The sequence below is a fragment of the Strongylocentrotus purpuratus genome, unplaced genomic scaffold, assembly GCF_000002235.5.
Source record: "Strongylocentrotus purpuratus isolate Spur 01 unplaced genomic scaffold, Spur_5.0 spur5_scaffold_1, whole genome shotgun sequence".
In the NCBI taxonomy this organism is placed as follows: Eukaryota; Metazoa; Echinodermata; class Echinoidea; order Camarodonta; family Strongylocentrotidae; genus Strongylocentrotus; species Strongylocentrotus purpuratus.
In genome coordinates, this window is record NW_022145594.1 from 14,465,629 (window position 1) to 14,485,526 (window position 19,898).

Genomic DNA, 19,898 nt, shown 5'->3' on the forward strand with positions numbered 1-19,898 from the left:
AGGAACAAAAAGAAAAGGACAAAAAGAAAGAAAGAAGTAAATAAAAGGGGAAAGATATCAAAGGTATCAAAATATGCTCATCTGACCGTAATAAAATGCCTAAAACCCCTTGAGTTTCCAGTTGCTCTGCCCCTTGGAACCCACCTAGAGCCCTGAGACGAACGGCTGGATGCTAATCTGCCGGTTATTTAATGCTTAAAACCCCTGAGCTTCTAGTGGTCTCGGCCCCCTGGACCTCGCGCCAATTAGTTTCCTGCCATTGTCACAAATAAGGTACAAAAATATGTTCATCTGACCGCAACTGAATGCCTAAAACCCCTAAGTTTCCGGGGCTCCATCCCCTCGACCCAACCAGGGGCCCTAAGGCGACCCCTTCATGCTTGTCTTAGCGTTATATGATTCCTAAAACCCCTGAGCTTCTGGGGCTCCGCCCCTGGACCCTATGCCAATTAGTTACCTGCCAGATTCACAAATAAGGTATACTTATGCTCATCTGACGTAATTAAACGCCTAAAGCATTGAGCCTCCGAGGCTCTGCCCCGAACCAAACCAATGGCCCTAAGGCGGACCTCTGGTTGCTCATCTGACCGTTTTCTATTGCATAACACCCCTGAGCCTCCGGGGGCTCCGCCCCTTGACCCCACGCAAATTTGTGACCTGCCTGTGTGACAAATAAGGTATAGAATATGCTCATCTGACGATAATTTATTGTATAAAACGCCTGAGCTTCTGGGAGCTCCGCCCCCTCGACCCATCACAAATTCGGGACCTGCCAGTTTCAAAAGAAGGTATAAAATATGCTCATCTGACAATAATTTAATGTACAAAAACCCTAAGCTTTTTGGGGCTCCGAACCCTGGACCCAACAACAATATGTGTCCTGCAGGTGTCACAAATAAGGTATAATATATGCTCATCTGACCGTTATTTATTGCTCAAAACCCTTGATCTTCAAAAAGCTCCGCCCCCTGGACCCAAAACCAATTTTTGTCCTGCCAGTGTCACAAATAAGATATAAAAATATGCTCATCTGACCGTTATTTATTTCCCTAAACATCTGAGCTTCCGGGGATCCGCCCTCTGGACCCCATGCCAATACGTGACTTGCCAGTGTGACAAATAAGGTATGAATTATGCTCATCCGGAGATATTTTGATGTATAAAACCCCTGACCTTCTGAGGGCTTAGCCCCCTAGACCCCACGCCAATTCGTGACATGCCAGTGTAACAAATAAGGTATAAAATATGCTCATCTGACCGTTATTTATTTTCCTAAACATCTAAGCTTCCGGGGCTCCGCCTTCTGGAATCCACGGCAATTCGTGACTTGCCAGTGTCACAAATATGATATAAAATATGCTCATCTGACGATAATTTAATTTTTAAAACCCCTGAGCTTCCGAGGGTCCGCCCCCTGGACCCCACGCCAATTCGTGACCTGCCAGTGTGACACATATGGTATAAAATATGCTCATCTGACGATAATACACTGTTGGTCATAATGGTGGAATATTTATTTTTACCCCAGTTTAGGAAAGGATTTTTAAAAGTTATTTATTTCTAATAGATCTAGATAATGGCATACATTCTCAGATTTTATTGAATATTAATTTGCGAGTGTTTGTTTTGCGTGACTGCTTAATCATACGTGTGCTACTATGCTAATCAGCTAAGGGACCTACATCCTTAAGTCATAATTGACAGTAATGAGGATTAATGCCTCACAAAAGGGCACTAATATATAGCTGATCGACACAATTTTTATCCTGGGGCCTCACAGTAACGAGGCCATTGCTTAGCCCCTGAATCATGACTGTACGCAGTGTTTGCTAGGGTACGCGGCCCCTTCCACAAATCCCCCAAAACGAAGAAAATGCAATAAATTGTCAAAAATTCATTGCATTTTTCCCCGGCCTCCAACAGGAAAAATTCCTCTGTAGGGCCATGCCTTGAACCATAATGCATGGCCACAAGTGGTCTCCGCCAAACTTTTTGAGAGATGATTTCAAAAAGATTTTCCATTTACTTTCATTTTGATAATCAAGGTATCTTTTAACCCATGTAATTTTCATTGCATCATTAAAAGATGACAAATGGAGCATTTTTAGACCCCCTTCGTTATATTCATTGTAAAGTATGGAACGTTTGATCTTATCATTTTTGTTACTCCATAAAAATTTGAATAATAATTGCTGAATTTCCACAATAAAGGACGGAGGAGGGTTGGGTATAGTGCTCAAGAGATAGGTCAGTTTTGGAATGATAAGGGATTTTATAATAACAATTTTTCCATAAAGCGTAAGGGTTCTGCAATTCCAAATATTTAAGGTTGTTTTAATATCCTTAAGTTTGGGTTTGAAGTTGAGTTCATAAAAATTCAGGCAATTGTTGATAGGGATATTAACTCCTAAGTACATGAAATTATCCGACGGCCATGTAAATGGGATATCACGACACAATATTTGTTTAAAATCCCCCAATCTTATTATATTACACTTTTCAATGTTAATTTTCAACCCAGACATATCTCTAAAAACATCCAAGACTTTCATACAACGTTTAATATTTAGTTCATTTGGCTCAAGAAAAATAGTTGTGTCGTCTGCATATTGACTGATTTTGATCTCCATATCGTGAACTTTCAAACCTATAATGTATTTATTTTGTCGAATTAAAGAGCCGAGGAGCTCGACCGCTACGATGAACAAATATGGAGATAATGGGCACCCTTGTCTTACTCCTCGCTGTATTTCGAAGGGGTTTGAAGAAAATCCATTGTTTATTACACACCCATCAATATTGAAATACACACTTAAAATAGTTGGGCAAAAAAATGCCCAACTTTTAACCAACACTGAGCAACATACGGTCCACACAACTATTGGTTAAAATCTGCCCAACTGATGTTGGGTAATCAGTTTGCTATGTGGTTGGGCAAATTAAATTGCCCATCAGTTGGTGACCCATCATATTTTACCCAACTCTACAATTGCCTAACAGTTGGTTATATTTTCAGTTGGGTAATTTCTTGCCCAACCAATTTTACCCAGTTAGATATTGCCCAACCTTCTATTTGCCCAACTTTTGAGTAAGTTTAATGTTGGTTAATTAAATGCCCAACCAGTTTTTACCCAACTCCCAGTTTGCCCAACTATCAAAACACCCATCTATTGGGTAATAATTGCTCAACAATTTCTCTGCAACATCCATTTGCCCAACTCTCAAAACACCCATCTATTGAGTAATAATTGCTCAACAATTTCTCCACAATATCCATTTGCCCAACTATCAAAACACCCATCTATTGGGTAATAATTGCTCAACTATTTCTCCACAATATCCATTTGCCCAACTATCAAAACACCCATCTATTGGGTAATAATTGCTCAACTATTTCTCCACAATATCCATTTGCCCAACTCTCAAAACACCCATCTATTGGGTAATAATTGCTCAACAATTTCTTCGCAATATCCAGTTGCCCAACTCTCAAAACACCCATCTATTGGGTAATAATTGCTCAACAATTTCTCCGCAATATCCATTTGCCCAACTCTCAAAACAACCATCTATTGGATAATAATTGCTCAACAATTTCTCCGCAATATCCATTTGCCCAACTCTCAAAACACCCATCTATTGGGTAATAATTGCTCAACTATTTCTCCACAATATCCATTTGCCCAACTATCAAAACACCCATCTATTGGGTAATAATTGCTCAACTATTTCTCCACAATATCCATTTGCCCAACTATCAAAACAACCATCTATTGGGTAATAATTGCTCAACTATTTCTCCACAATATCCATTTGCCCAACTCTTTAATTCGTCTGTTGGATAATCATTGCTCAACATTTTTTCCATAACATCTATTTGCTCAACTCTTTTTCTCATCTAAAGGGTAATAATTGCTTAACTGAAACACAAATAACATACACAGTAAACACATGTTGTTGTTTTCATCAGAAACGTAAAAACAAAACTTGTTAACATCAACTACAACATTACAATTTTTGGTGAAAAAAATACAATCTTTTAAAAAAAGTAAATGCAAATATAGCCCCTTTTGGTGCAGCATGACAACTTTGATGTACACTGTATGTATCCCATGTACTCTGATTTCATACATGAATATGTGCATCATATATATTTTGTGGGTGTGGCATAGTGTTCATTTATCCTGACACACCAATACTCTGCCTTAGAGTGTTACACATGCACACATTTTTTTGAAGTGAAAACAAAAGAGGAAATAAATTCAAATCCCTCTAGATTATTTGACATGTGCAGAAGTACCACATGAAAGTTTGGCTATCTGTGATGGTGAACAGGTACTGATCAAATAACAAGGATACACACTGCCTACTATAACTTTTTGATTAGATTAAAGACAACAAAAATCAATTGACCCTACCTGCTATACTCAGTTTGATTGATTTTATTGATATTATCAATAATATCAATACAATTTTGCAAAATGTAGATGAAAATGTTGACTTCTCTACTTCTGCTTTGCGCGATGTAAATTAATGCATGCAGTCCATTCAGCAGAGAGTTCAGCGTAGGGTCAATGGACGATACACATTACATGAAAATTAATGGTATATGTAATTTACAATCATATACCCCACTTGCTGTTTTAAACGCAGAAAATATCATAGCTCATGTTTTATGAAGAAATATATCATTTTGATGTACGAGTTATGAAACAGTACTCTTGGGATTAAAACCAAACACGATAAGCATTTGTATACGCCAGTGCAAAAGATTTATAGCCAATAATATGTTTTGTATTTATACTTGGCATATATTCATTTGTTTTCTTAAACTTTCAAGGTGGGGATGTTAAGCAATGATTGGGATAAAACAATTAGGCCTTTATCATTTTTAAAATGTACACAAAGACTTCTGCTGTGTATAAATTCACTCTTTTTTTTATATTATTCAGCGATCCTCACCCCACCCTCAAATCTTCAGTCTTACACAAACATGTATAAATTATGTAAAATAATGTGCTGAATCCAACTCATAACAGTTTGTCTTTAAGGTTATTTTGTCCAAAATAATACTTTTTTCCAGTTTTTTTTCTCCCAAAATAAACTGGTTCAAGTAGCCAAAATGTGCTAAACGATGATGTGTCAGTTTCATCTGTAGGAAATATATCACCAGTAATCATCCTTGGCGTGAACACATCATGATGGCTTATGGCATGTTCATGAAGGCTCGGACCTCCCGCAGCTTTGGTGTAAGATGCTCCCCATCGGTAAACTGGAACACCACAATCTGGAGAAATTTCCAAACAGAACAGCTTTGCGGCTGATATTCGATATCCATCACATAAAGTGCCTTAAAGCACAAGTCGACTGCTTTAAGCAGTGTTGCGGCAGGAAGTATCCTCCTCTCTACTACGACGTACGTCTGTATTGGTGTGAGAATGTTCCCACGCACAACAACAAATGGCTGTGACCTGACTGCTTCATCAATGTTATCAACATAAGTCTGGATGTCGAGAACCTCCTGTAGTCCAAAGAGAAATCAAGAAGAAATCATTTGTAATTATATGGATTGATATATATATATTTGATGCTTGTCGAATGCTTCTGCTTATGAATCCACAATCACCTACAGGACACCCAAATTTGTTTATGCATGTTCATCCCTGTCCCATCAAAACATTACTGGGTATTCTTAAATATCCCTGCGGCAAAGGTCAACTGTACCCAAACTGGTCACGTTCAGAGCATTACATCAACTAAGCTGGAAGGCATATACAGCCTGTTAATATAAGCATGCATTTTTCACATGTCATTTGCAAGTTAAAGGACTTGCTTGCATTCATGAGTGAAATGCGATGTGATGACAAATCTGAGGCCATTTGTAGTTGTACCACAGATAATGACGAACTGACTTATTAAGATTAAAGCGCCTAGTGTTGCCCCTGCAGGGCCTCCTTGGGGACCAGCGTGCCCATTACTAGGAACTTGAAAATGGTTGCTTTTCAAGTTTTACACAAATAAAATGTTATGGCAATGCCTTATCTGGTAAGAACATAGGTATTGCATTTCAACCTCAATTTCATCAGTTGTCCTAGGTTTGAAACTCTTAACAAATTAACTATTGAATTTGTTTGTAATGAAATATGATTACTATGGCAAGATTTTAAACACAAACCAAAATATATGCCTTACATGTCATTACTTTACCACCTCCCCAGCACATATACTTACTGGTTGAACGTCAATGAAGGACGACAATGTTTCTGCAGTGGTGTACGTTCCTCTCTTGGAATCTTTCCTTCCTCGGAACAAGACTGGGAGCATGTAGAATCCAAGATTGCTCTTTTCCTCTAAAAAGAGGGAAACAATGAAAGAGTTAAGTAATTAAGTCCCAATTACATATGAAGAAAAGGTGCAACAGCAAACAGGTCAATTATGGAACATCTTACAAAATGTACAGTTATATACAGCAAATTAAAAAAAAACGGTCGAATACAACAATTATTTTCTACAAATATGGGTAAAATCACTCAACGTAAATGTCAGTCAGTAATTTGGAGCTCAGCTTTCTTAGTAAAGAAATCAAAATTGCACAAACTTCAGCATAGCCTTCCCAATGAGCTTTAAACCACCATCCCCACCCCAAAAAGCAAACAAACAAAACAAGCAAGTAAAAGTATGCTAAACCTTTGTCATGGAATCATGTTTTTATCATATGTTGTACATGTATTATATGTTTCAGAGCACTTTTATTTATTTCAGTTCAATTCCTTACAGGGGGGATATTAGACTCAATGTTTGGTCCTGGCCACAAAAATAAACATCATATAGTGTAATTGAAATAAATTCTTTTGACTTTCTCTCAAGTCATTTTCACTAATACTGTCAAATGTGTATTCTGACACCACATACCAAGACTGAGTTTCCCAGGGTCATGAATGTTTTCGAATTCGGCTCTTGCACTTCTCCAGTTGCCAGTTTTCTCGGTGAAGTCCACTACTTTGTTACAGAATGTGGGCCACTTCTGGTACAGTGCGTTTGCTTTCTCTGGGAACAATTCTGCAAAATCTCCTTCAATCTGTAATTGTTAGGATAGTTATAGAAGCCAGATGAAAGGTAGGATATCTTTCATTTGCATCTTCTCTTTACCATTTTGCAAGGATTTGAATGGTACACACTAACAATTATCGGTTCAATAGGGATGCACGATTTCTGTAGGACCGTGTATCTCAGATTGTTAAACGATCCCTTTAACTCTTTATGCGCCACTTAAAAAACCCCCCTGTGCCACATTCTTTTAGGGTCACACATTTCGAGGGAATCTTTATTGACTCTGCTGAATCAAGAGGCTATAACTCTTCACTGGATGATCATGATGAAAAATATTGTGCAGCAAAGTTGTAGACCGGAAAACGTGCTTTTCGATGAACCGTCATTTGTTATATTTTGAATTATCATTTTTATAATAATCATAATTATATAATGTTTAATTTTTCTTATTTACGGCAGTTTTTTATCCCTCTAGAATTTCTTATTTAGCAATGATAAGACATCTTCAAATCGAATCTATTAGAAAGGTGGACTTCTTACCTTTCTTTACATACCTTGCTCAAGTATTCTAACAATTCAGAAGGTTAGTATTTAGGTTGTTGAAGAAAAGAAGTTCAATAGGGAGAGACTTGAAAGTACCCCGCTCAGCCACCCTTGACAATGGGCTAATCTGCCCATTGAAATCCCTATTACCCCAGGTTATTGTCAATGTCCGGTTTAGCGGGGCATGAAAAGGGACGTCGTGGGGATGTTTTTCTTTGTTGTGCCATGATAAGTCAATAAGAAATAAGAGAATGTTATTGATTTTGCCCACTGGTATGAGCATGTAAAAATGGTATAGGCATAATATATTATATGTGATATACATGACATAATCAGCATCTTATTGAAATGTCTCATTATGAATGTTCACCGCATCTGTTCTCTCACCTTCTTTACCCCTCAATAAAATTGATTTCAAGTACATTTATCACAGCCATAGATATACAAAGAAAGAATGAATCAATCTTAAAATATAAACTATATTGCATTGTTTTCCATTTACTTTATTGTGAGAGAGCTTATTATCAGAAATGATTGACGAGTGGAGTATGCAATGAATAAAATATGGAGAACGGACGTGAGAGACATTATGAGAGAGAAATAGTGATATGAAATGAAAGGACTTTACTGTGAATAAAGATTATAAGAGAAAGAGATAAAGATGACGGCAAGACAGGATACATATTGATACGAAAATAACAATAATAATGAGATAGAGATGACGGAAAGAAAGAGAGTAAACACTGATAGCATAAGAATGAATAAAGATAATAAGAGAAAGATATAGAGATGACGGCAAGACATAGGGTACATATAGATAGGAAAATGATAATAATAATAAGATAGAGATGACGGAAAGAAAGAGAGTAAACACTGATAGCATAAGAATGAATAAAGATAATAAGAGAAAGATATAGAGATGACGGCAAGACATAGGGTACATATAGATAGGAAAATGATAATAATAAAAAGATAGAGATGACGGAAAGAAAGAGAGTAAACACTGATAGCACAAGAATGAATAAAGATAATAAGAGAAATATATAGAGATGACGGCAAGACATAGGATACATATTGATAGGAAAATAATAATAATAATAAGATAGAGATGACGGCAAGAAAGAGAGTAAACACTGATAGCATAAGAATGAATAAAGATAATAAGAGAAAGATATACAGATGACGGCAAGACATAGGGTACATATAGATAGGAAAATGATAATAATAATAAGATAGAGATGACGGCAAGAAAGAGAGTAAACACTGATAGCATAAGAATGAATAAAGATAATAAGAGAAAGATATAGAGATGACGGCAAGACATAGGGTACATAATTATAGATAGGAAAATGATAATAATAATAAGATAGAGATGACGGAAAGAAAGAGAGTAAACACTGATAGCATAAGAATGAATAAAGATAATAAGAGAAAGATATAGAGATGACGGCAAGACATAGGGTACATATAGATAGGAAAATGATAATAATAATGAGATAGAGATGACGGCAAGAAAGAGAGTATTACACTCATAGCATAATAATGAATAAAGATAATAAGAAAAAGATATACAGATGACGGCAAGACATAGGGTACATATAGATAGGAAAATGATAATAATAATAAGATAGAGATGACGGAAAGAAAGAGAGTAAACACTGATAGCATAAGAATGAATAAAGATAATAAAAGAAAGATATAAAGATGACGGCAAGACAGGATACATCTTTCTTTCATTAGTTTTATTCATTCTTATTCTATCACTGTCTACTCTCTTTCTTGCTGTCATCTCTAGCTCTTTCATTAATTTTTATTCATTCTTATTCTATCAGTCTACTCTCTTTCTTGCTGTCATCTCTATCTCTTTCTTTCATTATTTTTATTCATTCTTATTCTATCACTGTCTACTCTCTTTCTTGCTGTCATCTCTATCTCCTTCTTTCATTTTTTTTATTCATTCTTATTCTATCAGTCTACTCTCTTTCTTGCTGTCATCTCTAGCTCTTTCATTAATTTTTATTCATTCTTATTCTATCAGTCTACTCTCAGGGAACACTTTTATCACTATAGTCTTCGTCACTGCTCGATTCGTCGGAATCAGAGTCCATGCTCCATGCTTCCATAGTAACAAGATCTCGAGCCTCCTCTACACTAAACACACGTTGACGTTTTCCAGCAGGTGCCATCGTAACATCAGTAAAAAAAATCCAAAGAAAACCGCTAAATACACGGTAATTTCGAATGTAACACTATGAAGAAAAACAGTTTACCGGAAAGTGTGCGATGTATACAATGTAAACAATAGTAAACGCAACGCGTGGCTACACACTGCGAGCGGTATTATGAATGTCTAATTGACTCGTATACATCTGTGCAAAAATGCGAAGTTGGCACGCCTACGTCCGTGCAAATCGGCGAACAAAGCAAACAAAGAGTTAAGGAGACTGCTAAAGTAAACCTGCCCATGCAACCAAAAAACAAAAAAGTTACTTCTCAAAACATGCGACTCTAGTTTAATTTAATGTCCTTTCTTGTCACATGCAGAAGAAAAATCAAGGTCCACATACCATTCCAGCATCGAGAAGTCTGGGATATGTGGTAAGAATGTTCTTCACACAACAGTCACTTCTCTTGATCCAGTCATGTCTTTTTGTTGCTGTTTGTTTCATGTAGTCCTTCACCATGTCCTCTGGCTCCTTGTTGTTACGCAGCCATTCTTCCATTGTCGTGATGTTATCATCGTTCACAGACTCAAGATCAGTATCTCCTGGATATAATGCAACAGAACAATCAACAATTAGCATGTATCAACAAGTTGTTGATGATTGTATTGGAAGGGGGGTTTTAGTTGGCATTGCTCATGCCCCACCAGTTTGTTATGGCACAGCATGACTTCATCAGACGGATCTGAATAACTCATAACTTTAACTATATGAAAAAGTAGCCAGAATACCTTGCTTTTGAGACTCTGCCTCGTCTTCAGCTACTGGTACCCTCAGGGACTTCTCCTTTTTTCTGACATACCTCAGATGCTCCTCCAGGTAGCCTGTTGCTGGCCGTCCCTTGGCCCCCACGCAGTACCAGGCCTCCTGCTCAAATAAATTAAAATTCCTTCATAATTCAACTTCAAAAACAGTAATGCTCAACAACATTTGTTAAACATTAATAATAATCAAATAAAAGCACAATAAAATTCCAGTGTAAACTGTACATTTACATATTTTGTTACATATGTCAGTGTTTGCAATAACAAGGTTTGTCCTCTTAAGTACCTATTTCTAACTGCACACTGTTATATTCCAGCAATGTCATCAAGTCATTGCAAAAACAAAGTGAATGATGGATAATTCTGTGAATATCCATTACTCAATGGCATGCAGACAAAAGTCTAAATATTAAGAGATGTGTCATTACTGGATAATATAACTTATAAACAAGTGGTAAAAATAAACAAAAATATTGCACGATTTAGTGATTGATGCCATATTAGCTTTTCATTATTTGTAAGCTTTTCAGGCCTGTCTACTGTCAAATTTACTATTGCCAAAGATGCTCTTATAATGCTTGTGATAATGTGATACAACATGCAATTGATTGAGCATCTCCAATATAATAAATACAAGAATAACAAAATTGAGGAAGCTTCATAGCAAGTTACACAAAATAATATGATCCAGTATTCCAAAAGTTATTGCATAAACACATAATTTATTTGATTTAGACCTTAAAGTAGCTTATTGCTTCTGGCTCAAACAGAAACTTCTCATAAAATTTCACTTTCTTGTAAATGGGGTCTATGGGGTAGGGACAGATGGAGGTATGGATGGACAACCTAAGAATTAAGGCACCTCCAAGTAATAAATGCCCGCTGTGGTAAGAATCAATCCATAAATCAGTCCAGAAAAAAGTGGTGATCTGAGCCATACCTGAGGTCACATATATTAAGGAAAGCAATTCATGGACAGGACTTACATAGCCAAGTGGAGATTCTGGATCTTTTAAGAAAGGAAAGCTTGTCACAATGGCATGGGCCATTGATGCCTTCACAAATGAGCTTGGCTTGGTACCATACTCCCGTATCAGGTACTGAGTCAACATATCCACAACAGTATGCCGGTCCCTTTTGCTGCAGAGATTTGTAGCATTGATGTTCCTTAATGCTGCTCTTCCCATGGTGGTCTCTCTCAATATACAAGCAATGTTCTGCAACAGATAAAGGATTTTTTTTTAAAGATCAGTAAATTCAGAATAAACAAGTGAAATGTGACAGCATGCAGTCGGTGGGTATATCTCTGGCTGTCCGACCTCCTACAATAAGCCCATCATAAATCACTCACTGGGCATTCCTTGCAAACTTTGTTCTGATAAAAAATTTCAATGAAACCTTGAAACTGACCTTAGACTAGCTTAAAACCCATAACCCCAACCAAACATTTTCCATAACATTCCTTTATTCATTCATACCAAAATGTACCTACCAAATCATATCACTAGCCATTCTGCAGATGTAGAAATAAAATGGTATTTTTAGTAAAAACTTGAATAACCTTTGAACTGACCTTTCACCTTTGAGCCCTGCTGCTTGTCAGAAATACTGACAGACAGATAACTCCAAGACATAATGCCTCCGGCACCCTTATGTGTTGGAGGCATAAAAACTGATGAATGATGGTGACTCGACATGCCCACTCTTCAATTGTATCAGCCCACTATATACATAAACTTACGAAATGCACTTTCTTGACCCGTTTCAGGGGAGGATGTTGATCAGGACTCTTGGATTCTGGGGAGTCGTAAAGTGGCGTATCCAAACTGGGCTGGGAAGGGCTTTGTCTGGGACTCCACTCACTTCCTGTTACACAAGAGAGATCTGAGCAGTCATCTAAGGAGAACACTGATGGGCTTCTTGTCGACGTTGATGCTTGTTCCATGCTTTGTTGATTTGCAGCATGATACTACAATAAATAAATGAAAAATAATTGAACTTTCAATGTACATGTAAATGACTGATTATTTTTTACATTATTAATGACACAAACAGCCCCAGGTTAGACTTTAGTATCAAGTTTATTCCTTGAAGGGGAAAATCATTCTCACTGTTTCTGTACCCTTGTCCTATTTAAAGCAAACCCATAATTGAAAAGTGGTCACTCATGAGCCGAAGCTTCTTCAGTACATCTATAATATAATAATATCCAGTTAGGAACTTTCACTTTAGGCAGGAACATGCATTGGTAAAAAATAGCACATTTCCGGGGCCTCAATGAAGTACATATGCTAGAAAAACTTGGCATGAGTCATGGTACATTTAAGAAATTACAACATAATATGAATGAATGCAAATATAACAGACACATTTTCAGATACAGAAACAATGAAGTTAATAACGAGTTAAAAAATTCAAACCAGATATTTACTGTAAAATTTTCATTGGAATAATCAAAATTTGTTAGCAAGTCAGTACAGATCGATCAAGGTTAGCTTCTTAGCTATTTTTTCAATCAAAATGTGTAGAATGATACACTAAGAACTGATTCATAGATATAATTGTAATTGGAATAACAGTTTCTTTCTTTTGCTTTGTTTTGGTTCTGTTCTCTAAGACAAAATTTGCAAGTGCACCTGTAATGTCTAGTTGTAAAAATATATCACTTGCTTGCAACGGGTTGCCTACACGTACCTTCTTGTTCCTAGATGAATGAATGGTGCACCACAATATACAAGCAGCGCCCTCTTCCACTATAGGACTGGACAGCATTGACTGGCCTGTGATCAAACAGGTCACACCATTCAACAGCAGCTTGTGCTTCCTCTCTGCCCACCTGTACTGCAAATGCTTCAACATGTCTGTTGAAGTACAAGGTCTGATACAGCCGAAGGAGCAGATACAACTTTTCTTGCACCACTACAATATGCTGAACACGTCCAAACGTGGGTCCATCATCATCAGTCCAATATAGAAGTACATCAACACCTGCCCGGAACTCATATCCATGAATGTCCACTTTCCCAGCAACTGTAACTTCGGTTCCCCTTCCACAGTTAATTTTTTTGCAAAGTGCCTCATCATCAAGTAGATCACCAAGCATTGCTGCAGCTTGCTGTGACACATTGATATCTTGGCTATCCAGTGACTGATTTGATACTGACCTGTAGCACCGTGCCATTTGGTATCTGTTAGCCAATGTTTTGACAATGTTTTGGTAGTTGCAAGATACACTGGCAATCTGCTTGAAAGGTCTGTGCATTGCTTCAAAACGCAATGCTGAATACTGGGTCAGTGGCCCAAGGTGTTTCAGTGCACGTGGGTAATGCACAAGAAAGTGCTGCTTCGGAGTTAGACTAGCTTCAGGGAAGAGCTGCATGAAGAGCCTGTGGTGATCATCAATCATTGCCTTCAGGACATAGATGGCAGACTTACTGATACTGGGACTCATAACGATTTTGAAGATGTCAATGATTGACAGTAAGAGTTCCCACTCATCACACATCTCATCAATCTTGTCTCCTAACATGAGAGGGATGTTGTATGCAAGGCACGTCATCTGTGCTGATGTCTGTCCACTGGCAGAATATGGATTCTTCAGTGATGCCTGCCTGATTGGGCTTGGTCTGTTTTTGCGGTCCACAAAGCCAAAATTGAATGAGGATATTCTACTGTTCACCTCATCCAGTGTTATGAAACCCTTCTGAACAAGTTTACTCAAAACAAGGTGCATTTCCAGGGGCAAGACTCCCTCTGTAAAATCATGCATTACATCTGGACATAAGTTTTGGGTGGAATGGTAGTAAGGCAATTCATTCAAAACTGTTGCATGCTTCAAGCCAGATTCTGACAAGGGCTTTTGAAGATCTGTATCATAGTTTATTTCATCACGGAGATATTGGGCATCCTCTTTTGGCTGTTTCTGAAGCAACGAGCGATGGCCTCTACAGAATCTACAGTAATAGTTGGCACGGAAACAGGTTGTACATCCCAGCATGGCATGAATGCCAAGATTGTCCCCTACAACTTGGAATAAGTAGGGTTTGACCCTACCCTCAAACTCTTTGCACTTGATAGTGAGTCCATCAGTCCACATCTGCTGCAGATCATCCTTGATTACCTTCAAAACTTCTGAGATGCCATATTTACTCAAAAGCGGAGATGTGATCATAGCTGTGAGCATGATATTTTCCAGCCTAGCCTGGTATTTCCTGGGAAGGGATAACGCACTTGTATAAAAGGCACTTACCTTGTGTTTGCCGCGTTTTGACCCAAGCGGATTGGCTGTCTCAAACTCATCATTGTACAACAACAGAGGCACTAAGAATTCACAGTCTTGTCTAGCAGTAGCTTCCTGCCTTTTATAATAGTGACCATCTTTGAATGAATACAAAACATCATTATCTTTTGATCCTTTTTGAGACAGTATGGCGTTCATTACTCCTGGTCGCTCTAAGTATTGTTTAATAGTGTCAGCTAGTGGTATATATTGAAAGGTTTCTTTTTGTGTGCTTTGCAGTGGATCACCTGTCTTTTGATCAATTTTTGGTTTTAAGCAAGTTCCCAACAACACCTCACAAGGCTGAATGAAATCACCTTTCTCAGAGAAATATTTTTTCTGTTGAGTATCTGACATGAGCTCTGAAAATGGATTCTTTGAATTCTCGAATACATCTTGTATATCAGATCTCAGCTCACTGTTAGCTGCATATTGTGGCTCACTTAAGATATCCATCACATCCTGTTGCACAGTTTGTAACACAGAAATAACCAAATCTTGTGCGGTTTGAATGACCTTGTTGGTGTGTGAAGCAGGCACATTAGTCCTTGCCCTGAGTTCTGCTACAAACTTTGCTGCAATATCAGGTAGTCTCTCTGTTTGCGTTTCAAAAGAGACATCTTCCTGCTCACTGCTTTCTCCAACAAACAATGCCTTTTCCTGGTGCAGTTGTTCCAAATTCCCTTCAGTGTTGTTATTCTTTCCTAGAACAGATCCTTCATAACAGGTTTCACTTTGGTGATCTGGAACTGCTTTTGTAGTTGTGCTTGACGTCTTTATCCGTGCAGCGTGCTTTGAAATGAGATGTTTTCTATATCCCGATAATGTACGAAATGTTAGTCTACATGCCCCTTGCATGCATGTTATACTTACATTTTTTCCCCTGGTTGTTGTATGTGTGTATTTTAAATGATGGAATAGGCAAGAAATATCCCCCCTAATTAAATCAAGACACTGAAAGCATCTGTAACTATCCATAGTGAGATATTGTGCCACATCTAGGGCCTACCTCTGCACGCCACCCAGCGAGAAACTTCAATCGAGGTCCAATCTTGGGTATGAAGGATGTGATTATACTTTCACTTAGAAGGGGAAGGGTTTCCACATCAACTTCATTTTCTGGAGAAGAAGAGGGAGAGATTGATAAATAAGGCTTAGTGCAGCATAAACTGATTGTTTTCATATAATACCACAAACACACGTATGGTTGCGCAAATTAAACAAAAGTATATGTTTTAGATAATGATAAGCTGTAAACATTTGCTCATGTTCCAGCTAAAATATCTTCCATTTTGAATAAATCGCATAATCAATGTTTTCTTATTCCACAAGGGTCTATGAAAATCTGAATTTTCAAATGCGATTTTCTCGAAAATTTGGTCTTCGTATAGAAAACTTACTTTTAGATCATACTAGCGAATTGTATCAACTAATTGCTATTTATTTTCAGGTGATGTTATTAACATCCACACAATCAAATTAAGAATGGAAACCTTTTCTAAAGTCATACTAGTAATCACCTTAGTTTAGTCAAATTGTGCCTAATTTTTAACAATGTAGGGGCCTATTTAAAGTATAAAGATTAGTTGCATCAGCAATGAATTTGATTTCAAAGAAAGTCATTCAACTTACCAAATGAATCAGAATGATTTGAGAGTTAGCATAGAGGTCAATGTATGCTGATTGGTTAATTAACATTACTAATTCATTGATAATCATATGTGTCTTCTCCATGTGCACTGTCATGCCTATTACTTCAACTTTAAACTGCCATACCGGTAATTGTTTTTTTCAACCTTTTGCGGCTGCCATGATATTGTCTGCATTAGTAGCCATGTTTCTCAGCTTTAGTATGACAAATAACCTAGCTATATCTGACCAGGGTTTCTCAAAAAGTCTAGCACTCAAGCCTTTCACAGGCCACTTACAGTACCATACAACCATATATAAATTATAGTGTGTTACCTTGAATAGAGGCAACTGACAATTGTTTATCCTAGAAAAGATAATTTGTGGTGTTTAATAATTCTTTTGTACAGCTTATTGTTCAGTGGTGTGAAACATTAAAAAAAATGCATGTGCTGGAACATTTCACTGATATGAAGCAAAATAGGACAGTTAATCCTGTACTAACGAATGTCCTTCCTCCATGTGCACCTCCATCCCAAAATCGAATCGGTTCGTTGGCTTTGCAACTTGCAAGATACATGTACATGTCCCAAGTTTGGATGGTAATCCGTCCATCGGTTCTAATGATTTCATTGAAATCTGGACATGTAGTAAAATAGTGTACAATTTTGTGGGCATAATTTGGTGGCTTAAGCATCTGTAATTTTTCCATATTTAAAAATTATTTTCAGAAAAAGATTTGTTTAAATGAGAAAAAATGTACCCATGTTAAAAATTGTGCCCATTCGTGTACTACAGCGAGGTCACTGCAATTTCGAAAACCACCACAGCCTCTTGGTTTTGAATTAGGCTATTAATATGGGCTAAAATGTGGGTCAACTGCCTTTTAGTTGTGACAAGGAATATCGCAATAGCACATAATTAATAGCCCCATTTAAAACCAAGAGGATGTAGAGTCTATGCTCTGTAAAACAAAGTTAGGCAGATGTTACTGGGCAAATCAAAGTTTGGCGCGTTTTTGTCAAATAATTTCTCCCAACCATTTACTGTATGAAGTTACCTAATAAAAGGTCAGAAATAAGTTGGGTAGGTGTTACTTGGTAAAACTGATGTTGGGCAAATTTTGTCCAACAATTGGGTTATTTTCTACCAACCATGTAGTTACCGATGAAATAATTGGGTAATATTTTTGGGCAAATTAAAGTTGGTCATTTTTGTCCAATAATTGGGTTATTTTCTACCAACCATGTAGTTACTGATGAAATAATTTGCCCAACTAGTGTCGAATATACTACACATTATGGTGAGAATTGGGTGAATTTCCTATTGGGGTAAATTTTGTTGGTTAAAAGTTGGGTATTTTCTTTTCATCCAACACTGGGTAAATCATGCAAAATCTTTAATTTACCCAATAGTTAGTCGGACACATAAGTGCCCTCATGTTGGGTAAAAATTGGGCACTTGCCCAACATTTTTTTAGAGTGTTTGGATTTCAAAGTCCTGTAGAAAATGAAAGGGCAAAATCCTTAACATGGCAATGGGCAAGAAAAATTGTCTCACTTTTTGAAATCTAGACTTCTAGATCTACAGGAAAATGAAAGATGATCTTCCACAAAATAATGTTCATAAAATTGTACATTATTTGACAACTTCAATTTTCTGATGAATCATTCAGTTCAGTGTTGATTATTAAATATAAGTAGGCCTAGATCTAGATCTAGACCTAGACTAGATCTAGTAATAGTAATACCAATTTCAGATAACAGAGATAATTGTTCAAAATTACACCAGTCCCACGTACTGTAATACTATCTGGGTACACACCTACAAGTATGTGGTCCAATGTATTGGACCCACAGAACTCTTAAATACGTATTTAAGAGTTCTGTGATTGGACCCCATACAGCCCATGATCCATAGAAAATGGAGGGTATTGTGTTATGTATGTATTGTAGCAGGAAACAGCACAGAAATCCGGGTTTTGGCCTTTGGGTTTTGTAAAATCTTGAACAAAATATTTTTAAATATTCATTTGTGATCTAAAATTCATGGAAACAGTACAATTTGAATTTGATATCTATATCAATCAAATATTAGTTTGGATTAGTAACACATGCATTAAAAGAGCAAATTTGAGGCAAAGTTTAATAGACCAATTGAATTGAAGCGTATTCATTAACCATTGCTGAGGCATATAGAACTAGTCTACATGTTGCCCATGTGTTATGGATATGGGAACAAGTCTACAGCAAGTACCTGTTGATCATGTTCTAAACTTCTAATCTCAATAAGATGTGAACGTACCTTCTAGTATCTTTAACACTGACGGACATCCCCACCTTTGAACGATTTTGGTGAGAGGGTCTATGAACCCATCTTCACTTGAACTATCTCCGCAGCAGTTGTCGAGCTCCATTTTTAGACCCTCAGGCTCTAGCATGCAAGACTCCGATATGATGCGTATACGTACGTACGTACAGGCTGCTAGTTACGTTGGTGTATCATATAGCTCGAGCTCCCGGGCCGGGACGGCCGCGCCGGCTATACCGAGTAAATAGAAATAGTACTGCGCATGGCATGCTGATCGCGAGCGACCAGGCCATGTGCGCGCTACCCCAAGACCAATACCAGGCAAACTTTACCCAAGTCTGGTTAAACGTAAGTCTAGTCCCCATCGAAGGTTTCCACTGCCATTTACGCATGCGCATAATTGACGATGATAGCGTGTACGTTCCATTAATATTATTAACGTAGATTATGTAACTCTATAGGCCTACATGGTTAAGATGGCTCAGTTTTCACAAAAGATAAATCTTGGACTCTTTCAGCATCAAACTCGCACAAATTCATCGTCGCTTCAACACTCTGTTATTATAATTTTAAAATAGAAGTAAATGGTTACAATTACAGGAGAGATAATTTCAATTTTTCATAGCAATATTTACACAGCATATTGTGAGCTAAAGAAAATTGAGCTAAATATATTTGGTAAAAGGCGGTGGTCAATTACTACCCTATATAAGCAAACAAAAAAAGGCGCAAAGTGAAATTGGGTAACAGGCGTTGGTCAAATAGTACCCAATGTATGAGCAAACAAAAATTGAGCAAAGTAAAATTCGGTAAGTGGTGATGGGTAATTATTACTCAGCATATGAGCAAACACAAATATGGGCAAAATAAATTGGGTAAGGGGCGGTGGTCAATTATTACCCAATTATGAGCAAACAAAAATTTGAGCAAAGTAAAATCGGGTAAGTGGTGATGGGTAATTATTACTCAGCATATGAGCAAACAAAAATTTGGGCAAAGTAAAATTGGGTAAGAGGCGGTGGTCATTTATTACCCAATATATGAGCAAACAAAAATTTGAGCAAAGTAAAATCGGGTAAGTGGTGATGGGTAATTATTACT

General features: G+C 37.3%; 1 protein-coding gene across 2 annotated transcripts; it reads right to left on the reverse strand.

The window, feature by feature from the left end:
• Positions 1-3,954: 3,954 nt before the first annotated feature.
• LOC115920935 lies at positions 3,955-19,608 on the reverse strand. Of its 2 annotated transcripts, XM_030977724.1 has the most exons (9): positions 18,792-19,608; positions 15,868-15,977; positions 12,321-12,548; positions 11,566-11,796; positions 10,547-10,682; positions 10,161-10,360; positions 6,913-7,078; positions 6,232-6,350; positions 3,955-5,521 (listed from the first exon to the last, which is right to left on the reverse strand). In XM_030977724.1, exons 1-9 carry the CDS (start codon positions 18,925-18,927, stop codon positions 5,207-5,209), a joined length of 1,641 nt encoding a protein of 546 aa, XP_030833584.1. In that variant the 5' UTR covers positions 18,928-19,608; the 3' UTR covers positions 3,955-5,206. The 2 variants fall into 2 exon arrangements, with proteins under 2 accessions (XP_030833584.1, XP_030833585.1); XM_030977725.1 differs by lacking the exon at positions 18,792-19,608 and having other exon boundaries at positions 13,274-18,224.
• Between the last annotated feature and the right edge of the window lie 290 nt (positions 19,609-19,898).